The sequence below is a fragment of the Podarcis muralis genome, chromosome 2 (assembly GCF_964188315.1).
Source record: "Podarcis muralis chromosome 2, rPodMur119.hap1.1, whole genome shotgun sequence".
Classification (NCBI taxonomy): Eukaryota; Metazoa; Chordata; class Lepidosauria; order Squamata; family Lacertidae; genus Podarcis; species Podarcis muralis.
The window spans coordinates 19,363,126-19,375,244 of record NC_135656.1 but is presented as its reverse complement, the minus strand read 5'-3'; the positions used below and the strand labels follow the sequence as shown (position 1 = coordinate 19,375,244).

Below are 12,119 nucleotides of genomic sequence, written 5' to 3'. Positions count from 1 at the left end.
GAATCAGCTGGCAGCTCCTTATTGGGTACCGTGCGGCTACTATTTGAATTTTAACAACAGGCCAGCAAAAGTCCTTCATTCCCTTCTAACTCTCTCTCTCTCTCTTTAAATTTTTTATTTTTACATTTTACAATATTTCAACAACAAACATTAAAACTAAACAAATTCAACCTACATTTTCTTTGACTTCCCCCCTCCACCGCTGCGGTTCCTTATTTTAATCTTGCTGCATAACCAATTCAAACCTATTTACAAATTGAACCTTTTTACTTGCTTTAAGTTATTTCTTACTACCCTGCTGACTCTCTTGTCGGCAAGAAGAGAATAATAATTTTGGTCAAGTTTAGGCAACTCATTGTGACCTCTCCCCCTCTCATGGGTGCTAAGTTTAGCTGCTGTTCTCCACACCTCTTTTAACGGAAAAGAATAAAGTTAATAACCCACCTCGGCTCTGCAAATAAAAGCATGCTGTTGGCATGTTTGCCTATTGACAGACTCTGCATAGCTGGCACCAAGTATGCGAATGCATTCAGCGCTACCCAATAGCTGACGTTTTGCGAACGGTCTGTGCAGGGTTAGTTTACATTGCAAGCTCATGAACCAATATTTCATAGGAAGGGCATGGCATTCCAGGGAAATAAAGTTGTGTGTGAAGACCCCCCAAACCACCCCCAAAATAAATACCTAACAGACACAGAAATTTAGTTTAAGGTTTTTGGCAATAATTTTGGCCACAATTTTATTGATTACAGCCTGTGAGTGGTTTTTTATGCATGGTTCCCGACTGCCTGAAACTGAACTGTGGCAGGAACAGGACTGGCAACTGGGCACCACCAGAAGTCAGTAAGGGAAAGCATTCTGGAGGAGCGCGAAGCTGGGTTCACTCTCACAGCTCACCCCAGATACTCCCAGGGACTCTGGCGTGGCCCTAGCCCCCTGACAGGGTTGGGACAAAAGCAAGGCGAGCCCCTGGATTCCTTTAACGGAATTCCCTAGCAGCAGCAATGGAGGGGCAGGCACAGCCAACCGCTTCCCCTCCGCAAAACATCGAGCCAATGCCGAACCACCAACCTTACAAAGTTGTGACGATTTGCTACACGGTAGGCAAAAAATGAGAGGCACCAGCCAATCATCCAATGGCAAAATTCCTACTGGGCCGCTGCTCCAAAACAGACAACCCCTAGACAGGCATAACTAGGCCAAAAGAACAGCCCTAAATATGGGGGGGGGGGAGGGCAGGTGATTCGCTGCACATCTCAAGAAAGAGAAAGCTCCTAATGACATGCAGCAGCTTAAATATCTTTGTTTTCAGCAGTGGGAGGCTATTGCAAGAAACTGATGAGGTCGACTAAGAGAAGGTAGATGGATTAAACTGAGGCATGAAAACAGAAAACGTTCGTGTGAACTTAAGAGCCAAAGCATTTGCTGTTGGATGAATAAATAAGCTTATGTAATACAGTGGTACCTTGGTTCTCAAATGCCTTGGTACTCAAACAACTTGGAACCCAAACACTGCAAACCCGGAAGTAAGTGTTCCGGTTTGTGAACTTTTTCCGGAAGTCGAATGTGCTCCGTTTTGAGTGCCACACTTCCATTTTGAGTGTTACACTGAGGTCTGTCTGTTTTTGCTATTTATTTAGCAATTTTGTTTTTGCGGCTCTTTTTGTTTTGTTTTTGTGACTGTGTGGAATGCAGTTAGCTACTGATTGATTGATTGACTGCAGTACATTGCTTATTGCTTTCATTTTATGGATCAATGGTCTCGTTAGATAGTAAAATTCATGTTAAATTGCTGATTTAGGGGTTGTTTTTAAAAGTCTGGAACAGATTAATCCTTTTTGCATTACTTTCTATGGGAAAGCATGCCTTGGTTTTGGAATGCTTTGGTTTTGGAACGGACTTCCAGAACGGATTAAATTTGAGAACCGAGGTACCACTGTAAAATGAGAGAGGAATTATTCTAGTTCTGGTAACTAAAACACACCTTTGGTCATTTAAAGGGTGGCGGGGGGTGGTGTGGTGGTGAGTAATTCCGCTTTTGACAAAAGAGAGGCTATTTCCCAGTATAGTGGTACCTCAGGTTAAGAACTTAATTCGTACTGGAAGTGCATTCTTAACCTGAAACTGTTCTTAACCTGAAGCACCACTTTAGCTAATGGGGTCTCCCACTGCTGCCGCGCCGCCAGAGCACGATTTCTGTTCTCATCCTGAAGCAAAGTTCTTAACCCAAGGTACTGTTTCTGGGTTAGCAGAGTCTGTAACCTGAAGCGTCTGTAACCCGAGGTACCACTGTATTTGATTGCCATATCTTCTGTTTTAGAACTGGTCTAAGCATTACCTTTAACATACAGAGGAAGCTGGAAATGGCTTTTGGGTGGTCGCTTTTCCACCAAGGCTAGCCTCATGTACCAGTTAATGGTTGCGCATTGTGTACTTGGCTGTGTTTGGCAGCTGACATGCCAACTTTTCCTGGCAGCCATAAATATAGTGAGATCAGCTGCTGCACGACATTTCATGTTGGTGGCTTGGAAAAGCCACAGAGAGAAGCCGCTTCCAGCTTGCTAGAGTGATAAAAGTAACGTGTAGACCAACTGCTAGCATTCTGAATTTGGAGAAAGTTAAGGAGAGGATCCGATCGTGCCTCTACATTTTAATATTTCTTTTCAAAGAAAATGAAAGCTTACACACACAGAAAACCCTGTATGGTTTTAAAAGAATATGGGTGTAGGGGATCTTTTCCATTCACATTTTCCCATTTCTGTGTTTTGTCGTTTTGTTGTGGCCCTGCAAGGGCCTTCTGGCGGTTACCTTACTGTGAGAAGGGAGGTTACAGGGAACCAGGCAGAGGGCCTTCTCGGTAGTGGCCCCCACCCTGTGGAATGCACTCCCATTGGATGTCAAGGAGATAAGTAACTATGGAATCTGTAGAAGACATCTTAAGGCAGAAGACATCTTAACCCTGTCTGGGTGTGTTTAAAAAGTTTAATGTTTTATTATGTTTTTATATATTCTGGAAGCTGCCCAGAGTGGCTGGAGAAATCCAGCCGTATGGGTGGGGTACAAATAATAACATTATTATTATTATTATTATTATTATTATTATTATTATTATTAGCTATGACCATCAATGGTGCTACACATGTAAACAAATGAACAAAAGTATAATTTCATACACAGCTGGGTGTGAGAAAGACCATGGCTCAGTGGTACATCATTCACTTTGCATACAGAGTATTGCAGGCTCAACCCAGGGCAACTCCAGGCAAGGTATGGATAGGCCAAACTTGGTCTGAGGAAGAAGAGTTTGGATTTGATATCCCGCCTTTCACTCCCTTTTAAGGAGTCTCAAAGCGGCTAACATTCTCCTTTCCCTTCCTCCCCCACAACAAACACTCTGTGAGGTGAGTGAGGCTGAGAGACTTCAGAGAAGTGTGACTAGCCCAAGGTCACCCAGCAGCTGCATGTGGAGGAGCAGGGAAGCGAACCCGGTTCACCAGATTACGAATTTACCGCTCTTAACCACTACACCACACTGGCTCTCAGAGAGCTGCTGCCAACCACTATAGGCATTGCTGAACTAGATGGACCAATTGTTTGACTCGGAGTTAGGCAACTTCCTGCTTCCACATGTAAGTTCTTGAAGGATCAGATATTTCACAGACAGCCAAACACAGGGCTAATTGGGAGGTTGAAAGCACATAGATTAACTATCTCTATAAATGCATTCCTTTGTTCCCCCTGCCATGATCATTTCACCTTGGCTGAACTAGCCTTTTAAATGTCACTTTATTTATTTTTTAAAAATAAATTTTATTAAGTTTTACAGAGAGAAAGACAAAACTTTATATCTTTTCCCTTTTAAAACCAAACCAAGACTTTTATCTAGATATAATAAAAATCCAAAAAGGGGTGAAGAAATAGAGAAAGAAAGAAAATAAAGAAAGAGTAGAAAAGAGGTGAAAAGAGAAAAATAGAAAATTAAGATTCAGAAAATAAAGAACTTCCAATTCATCTGTCTGCTATATCAAAACAATATTCACTTTGTCCAATCCAATATAACACCCCACAAAGCCAGTTTCTATAAGCAAACATTATATTCAATCCTCAAATCCAGATCTCATTATTAAATTCCACTTTAAAAGAGAGGGAAAAAGAGAAGATGAATGCATGTTGTTCAAATAATACAAGCAGTCAATGTTGAAATAGACAAAAACTCTTAACCTACTCGAAGGAGAAGCACAGGGGGGCGTGGAAGTCTGAGGCTGCCCCCAGCCTTTCATGTTATAAGCATAAACTCGGACATAATAGATTCGGCCCTGTAATGAGAAAATAAAACAGACGACCCCAAGTTTACAAGCACGGGCAAAACAGGCATTCCATAGTCATGCGGCTACAAAGGAGCGAGCCCAATGACCCAAATACATTTCTTGTAACCTGTTTTATAGCAGGGCTGTGCTGAATGTTCACTAACGTTTGAAATTGGCGCATTCGAGACAGCTGAAGCAACTGCAGAGTGTGCGGCTTTGCTTATGGCTGCCTGTGATACATAAGCCATAGCGCTGTGGCATCAGCAAGAAAAGCTTGCAGGTTGCCACAACCAAGTAGAAGTGAGAGCAAATGAGTCTGAGGACAGTGAAACCAATAAGATGAAGAAGCAGAATTAAAGGAAGAGAGGGAGGAATGCAGTGGTACCTTGGTTCCCGAACACCTCCGTTGTCAAATGCTTTGGTTCTCGAACGCCCCAAACCCGGAAGTAAATGCTTCCGTGTTCGAACGTTTTTCGGAACTTGAACGTGTGACATGGCTTCTGCTGTGTGCAAGAAACTCTTGCAACCAATGGGAAGCCCTCCCTCGGTTTTCGAACGTTTTGGAAGCCGCACGGTCTTCAGGAATGGATTATGTTTGAGAACCGAGGTACCGCTGTATATATTGTAAACTGTCTTGTGATCTTTGGAGGAAGGGTGGTATAGAAATTTGAAAAATATTAATAATATTAATAAGGAGGGAGGGAAGGAGGGAGGAAGACATTATTGAGAAGAAACAGCAGCTAGAGAAGCCAAATGTTGCCAAATGGCATTGAAGCAATGCTAATAATATCATAGCAAGTGTCAAAAATCGACTTTTCTTCTGTTCCTTCACTGTCCGCAGTGGAACGTTTCAGAAACAAAGCTTGCCCCCAAACAAACACAAAGGTTACCCCGAAGAAATATGAGGCATAAAGTGCTTGAGATCATCACCATCATTATTATAATAATAATAGAAAAACGTGTTGGCCGCATGTTTTATTCATGTATTGGCGCTGCATTCTCCATCATTTACAATTGGCTTCACCTTATCTCTTACAATATTGCATACTGTATCTCTGGGACCCTGAGAAGTAGTTTAGCTAGCATGGCTTTTATTATTCTTGTAGGTTGTATAAATTGCTGACGATTTGCATCTAAATTGTCTCTCAAGGAACAGCTCCTGAAACAGGTCAAAGGGGGGGGTCTATGGGATGTGCATGTTAGGGCTACAACCACAGTCTTCTAGGTCAACCGAGGTACCCTGTTTTTAGATGTTCCACAGAGCTATAAGGAGTTGCCTTCTGCTGAGCCAGGCTAAGGCCCAAACTACACATGACATAACAACCTGGGGATTGGTCCTTTCTTGGGATCTACAGGGCTTTCGATCGCCACTCCTGCCCCAAAACGCCCCATTTCAGCTGCTGCCTCCCACGGACATGAAGCTGGGGGGGGGGGAATATTATCTGGGAAATCGTATGAGGCATCTTATGAATGTCTCTACCAAAGCATTTGTTCAAAGCTAATCTTTGCACAAATCAACAACAACAAAAACCCAACTGTAAAAAGACACTTTTAAAATCTAAGCTTCAAACCCCAAGATGTTAAATGTTGAATTTAAAAGTCAGTTTAGAAGAACTTAATGTGTCTCCCTCGACTAACACAGGTTTTTCTTTAAATTAAAAAAAAAATGCAAACGATTTTGAGACAGGAGAATGTATCTGAGATTTCCCTCCAGCTGTAAATATTGATGAATTTTAAAAATAAAAAAACCCCTGTTACTGATGTCGAAAGTCACATTCAGCTGCTTATGAAGGACCGAAAGTTGAAGGCAAATGAATGTGAAGTGGACATCCTTATATGCCCCCCTCCTGAGACTCTCCATAGGGAGATCATTGTCCATCAGCCACCCACTTTTAATCTCTATAAAAACACCCCTCTCTCCTTTTAAGTTCCTGCAGCCAGCGACTTTTGTTTCCCCAACAAAGCGGTGGGGATGGAACTGTTATTTTAGGCATCAGACATGGAGTCAGGATTGGATCTCTCCAAAGCCTTTGATCTGCCCTAAGATTAGCCCATGATCCATGGCACAGCAGCTTTAATTCCACTCTCTTCAGATCTCCCCCACTAATACAGCGACTCACAAAACAACCTACAGCCAACCGCCCATCCCTTTGTGGTTCTCAGATGCTGGGTACCAGACACAATGCGTTTAATGACTGGCAGCCCTTGCCGGAGGAATGGCGCTCAGCTGTTCTCCTCGAGCAGCTTAAATTCAAAGTGGGCAGTTTTGCTAGTGTTTGGGGAGCAGCGCAATCTAAATGAAGGCCTTGTCATTTACCATGGTGAGGCCGGTGATGGTGCACCTCATAGACTGAAGGTTATCCGTGATGATTTCCCCAGCCAAAGGAGAAAAGTCTTCTGAATAGCTCCATTCCGCTAGGAAACAAAATCAAACAGTGGAAAGGTTAACTAGACATCAGTTGTCTAAGAGAGGAACATTCGGCTAATTTACGTCATCTCTCCCTTGTTTGTCTCAGGCCTCTGTGTCAATGAAAGCGTTGAAGAAGGTTTTTTTGCATGCAAGTTAAGCCAAGCAAACATTTGCACTTTACTCTCGCAAAGAGAAAGGGAATTTTGGCCTGCAAGCAGCTAAGCAAGTACGTGGATCTACTGGTTGCAAATCAGCCAAGAATTCAGTGCTTAGAAGGTGACATTTGGTGGGGTTCACAGTTTGAAGCGGGGACGTGGGTGGCGCTGTGGGTAAAACCTCAGCGCCTAGGACTTGCCGATTGTCAGGTTGGCAGTTCGAATCCCCACGGCGGGGTGCGCTCCCGTTGCTCGGTCCCAGCGCCTGCCAACCTAGCAGTTCGAAAGCACCCCCGGGTGCAAGTAGATAAATAGGGACCGCTTACTGGCGGGAAGGTAAACGGTGTTTCCGTGTGCTGCGCTGGCTCGCCAGATGCAGCTTGTCATGCTGGCCACGTGACCCGGAAGTGTCTCCGGACAGCGCTGGCCCCCGGCCTCTTGAGTGAGATGGGCGCACAACCCCAGAGTCTGTCAAGACCGTACGGGCAGGGGTACCTTTACCTTTACCTTTTACAGTTTGAAGCAACACAAGAGGACAGATTCATCTGTCTAAAAATTGAATAAAATTATTGAACCACTGAATTCCTCACATACAGACACACAATGAAGGAGAGCGGAGCTGATAATTACTTTGGAAAATCTTTAAGCTTGAAACTTAGGCATTGGGGTTCATCAGAGTTTGATAAAAACATACCCACTCTTTTCACTTTTTCCTACAGATGTTGTTCTCTGTTCTGGGGACAACAGAGATCAATTTCCCTGCTTTTGCCGTGTGCAATAACTAGAAAGCCTTTAAAATGCAATGTGTGTGTGTGTGAGTCTTTTGCCCCTGTTTGCAACGCCTCCTGAGATCACTGAAATCACATACCCATTCACCAGAAGAACCATTTTGAATTAGAATTTCCACAAACACCGAAAACCTGAGATAGTTTCAAAACTGAGCTGCATGCATTTTTGAAGAATACTATTAAATTAAATCAGGTGCTGGTTATAGCTTACCAAACTGAAGACGAGCAGAGGCAGCAAATTCAGAAGAAGTAATCTTAATGAATAAAGGAGGCTGCAGATCTAAGACCACTTTATCTATAGTAAGAAGGCAGAGCAGTCCTAAACCCTTGATATGCTAGCCAGAGCACACATCTAGCCACCATGCTGTTGCTTTTAAACGAGTCTACCCACCTCCATTATATACAAAGGAAATAATACAGAGCCTCACAGTTTGCAGGGCTGTTACAGCAATAATAAAATGTCACACTTTGATGATTGATGACAATAGGACCTAACTACCATATTTTTCAGTCTATAAGATGCCCCCATGTATAAGACGACCCCTATTTTTTGAGCCCAAAATTAAGAAATAAATATTTTAAACATTTCATGTATAAGACGACCCCCAATTTTAAACTTAAAAAAATTGGGGGAAAACATAGTCTTATACGCGGAAAACTACGGTATTTTGCAAGGATGGACACCATAGCAAAAAACTAACTTACGGGCAGCTTCCCTGTATCAATATAAGGCCCAATTACTACAGATATGAAAGGAAGGAAGGAAGGAAGGAAGGAAGGAAGGAAGGAAGGAAGGAAGGAAGGAAGGAAGGAAGGGCCATTTCTGTAGTGGCTCCCTGTTCGTGGAATGCTCTCCCCAGGGACGTTCTCCTGGCTCCTTCATTGTACACTTTAACATTCCTCTTTAATCAAGCCTTGGGCTGATTAACATCCAATGCCCTTTTAAAATGTGTTGGGGAAGGGAGATTATTGGGCTGTATTTTGTGATTTTATCTTGTGAACTGCCCGGAGACCTGCAGGTATAGTGCAGTATACAAATTTCATCATCATCATCATCATCATCATCATCCCTGATTACTGGCTGTGAGAACTAGGGATGATGCGAGATAGAGTCCGACAACATCTGGGAGAGAAGAAGAGGAGGAGGAGGAGGAGTTTGGATTTGATATCCCGCCTTTCACTCCCCTTAAGCAGTCTCCAAGCGGCTAACAATCTCCTTTCCCTTCCTCCCCCACAACAAACACTCTGTGAGGTGAGTGGGGCTGAGAGACTTCAAAGAAGTGTGACTAGCCCAAGGTCCCCCAGCAGCTGCATGTGGAGGAGTGGGGAATCGAACCTGGTTTACCAGATTACGAGTCCACCGCTCTTAACCACTACACCATGCTGGCATAACAACAACAACAACAACAACAACAACAACAACAACAACAACAACAACAACAATAATGACAATAATGACAATAATAACAATAGGTTTCCCCAGCTACTCCAGGTGATTCCCAACAGCACATTAAAAACATGATAAAACACCAGACATTAAAAACTTCCCTAAACAGGGCTGCCTTCAGATGTCTTCTAATACTCAAATAGTTGTTTATTTCATTGACATCTGATGGGAGGGCATTCCACAGGGCGGGCGCCATGACCAAGAAGGCCCTCTGCCTGGTTCCCTGTAACCTCATGTCTCACAGTGAGGGAGCTGGACCTCAGTGTCTGGGCTGAATGATGGGGGTGGAGACACTCCTTCAGGTATACTGGGCCGAGGCCATTTAGGGCTTTAAAGGTCAGCACCAACACTTTGAATTGTGCTCGGAAATGTACTGGGAGCCAATGCAAATCTTTCAGGACCGGTGTTATGTTGTCTCGGCGACCACTCCCAGTCACCAGTCTAGCCAACCTTCCTCATAAAAACCTGTCACAGAACATGGCTTGGTGGGCTTCTTTTAGCTATGTGACCAAGGGCAGCAGATACCCAATCACATACAAGTGTCTGCCTTGAGCCAAAAGTGACACATGTATTTTGCATGATGGTTTTTCACAGGGCTCCAGACATGGGTTCAACTTCTGAGACTGTACACAGCCTTTCAAACATAATGTGAGAAGCAGCGCTCAACGAAACATTAACTTTTGTCCATTAACCTTGAGCTCCCTGAAGCTCTAACAACACAAACACCTCAGACTTTATTGAGAGCCACAGAACTATCTCCAGCCGCAGCAATGAAAATTTAGAGGCTGTTAACAGAACATCTTGTATGGGGGTTCTCGCACTGGCGTATAGTAGCCTTTCATTACAGAGTGCCTGTAAGTGTCATTATATTTGATGGCTTGTCACATTTTCCATTGTAAACCACAATTTTCTGGGCTTTATAACTTTTGCTGCATTAAATCATTTCGAACTAAAGCTGGGTATACAAGCTGCCAAAACAGACAAGTTCCATTACTGGGCCGGCATAAAAATGGGAGAAGACCGTCCTAGGTTGTTTAATGTCAAACCAAAAGGAATGTGCAGTCTTGTCAGAAGACCCGTTCTGGGGGAAGAGAATAATGGGCTTTAATCTGGGGCCATTCTTTGTCGTCATGTACAGTGAAACCATACGGCGCAGTGCGGAGGGATTTACTGTTGGGAATCAAAGGGAGCTGACAATAGTAGGATCATCAAGAATCAGTGCTAGCTATAGTGAGTTCTAGTCAACTTTCTAAATCAAGATGTTGGGAAGGAAGGGGGGAAAGGGAGGAGGATTCCCTAAAATTGTTTTTCATATCGCATTTGGAGGAAGAAGAAAAAGGATGACTCTGGAATCCCACAAAGTCTTCCAAACCTTGTTGTTGTTGTTGAGTCGTTTAGTCATGTCCGACTCTTCGTGATCTCATGGACCACAGCACGCCAGGCACTCCTGTCTTCCACTGCCTCCTGCAGTTTGGTCAAATTGAAATAGGGACGTCCTATTCAACAACACTTCCCAGTAGTGATGTATGTATGGAAGTGAGAGCTGGACCATAAAGAAGGCTGATCGCCGAAGAATTGATGCTTTTGAATTATGGTGCTGGAGAAGACTCCTGAGAGTCCCATGGACGGCAAGAAGATCAAATGCATCCATTCTTAAGGAAATCAGACCTGAGTGCTCACTGGAAGGACAGATCGTGAAGCTGAGGCTCAAGTACTTTGGCCACCTCATGAGAAGAGAAGACTCCCTGGAGAAGACACTGATGCTGGGAAAGATGGAGGGCACAAGGAGAAGGGGGCGACAGAGGACGAGATGGTTGGATAGCGTTTTTGAGGTTACCAGCATGAGTTTGACCAAACTGCGGGAGGTAGTGGAGGACAGAGGTGCCTGGCGTGCTCTGGTCCATGGGGTCACGAAGAGTCGGACACGACTAAACGACTAAACAACAACAACAACAATTCAACAACAGCAACTTCTCTTTTAGAGATGTTGTTGTTGTTTAGTCATTTAGTCGTGTCCAACTCTTTGTGACCCCATGGACAAGAGCACGCCAGGCACTCCTGTCTTCCACTGCCTCCCGCAGTTTGGTCAAACTCGTGTTGGTAGCTTCAAGAACACTGTCCAACCATCTCGTCCTCTGTTGTCCCCTTCTCCTTGTGCACTCCATCTTTCCCAACATCAGGGTCTTTTCCAGGGAGTCTTCTCTTCTCATGAGGTAGCTAAAGTATTGGAGCCTCAGCTTCAGGATCTGTCCTTCCAGTGAGCACTCAGGGCTGATTTCCTCAAGAATGGATAGGTTTGATCTTCTTGCAGTCCATGGGACTCTCAAGAGTCTCCTCCAGCACCATAATTCAAAAGCACCAATTATTCGGCAATCAGCCTTCTTTATGGTCCAGCTCTCACTTCCATATATCACTACTGGGAAAACCATAGCTTTAACAATACGGACCTTTGTTGGCAAGGTGATGTCTCTGCTTTTTAAGATGCTGTCTAGGTTTGTCATTGCTTTTCTCCCAAGAAGCAGGCGTCTTTTAATTTCGTGGCTGCTGCCACCATCTGCAGTGATCATGGAGCCCAAGAAAGTAAAATCTCTCACTGCCTCCATTTCTTCCCCTTCTATTTGCCAGGAGGTGATGGGACCAGTGGCCATGATCTTAATTTCAAACCTAGGGTTGCCTTATTTCAAGGAATGAAAATCCAGACACAGAAGTTGTTGGGCTCTGTTTTACAACATCTCCCCCCCCCCCAGGAAGTTTTTTACCTATTTCTTAGGGAAATTGCAAAAAAAACCCCACTTCCGATATGGGCTGCCCGCATGTTTGGGTTTTCCTGGACATTTTGGATGCTTTTCAAAAATTCCACCCGGATGCCATTTTCGAAGGACGAATCCTGGCTACGTCCAGGAAATTCCAGATGTATGGAAGCCCTATCCAAACCCATCATGAGGTAGAGGTCATCAAAAAAGACAAAGAGCCTATATCAAGGGACCTAAACTATCAAAAGTGATACGGCAG

General features: G+C 43.9%; 1 protein-coding gene across 1 annotated transcript in view; it reads right to left on the bottom strand.

Moving 5' to 3' along the window:
- ANKFN1 (ankyrin repeat and fibronectin type III domain containing 1) overlaps positions 1–12,119 on the bottom strand; it is a 233,345-nt gene that overhangs the window by 67,588 nt on the left and 153,638 nt on the right. Inside the window, exons 8-9 of the mRNA XM_028711296.2 lie at positions 6,625–6,722; positions 4,226–4,316 (exon numbers count right to left, since the gene is read on the bottom strand). Of these exons, the coding sequence (XP_028567129.2) occupies positions 4,226–4,316; positions 6,625–6,722 (189 nt within the window). The remainder of the gene's footprint in view (positions 1–4,225; positions 4,317–6,624; positions 6,723–12,119) is intronic.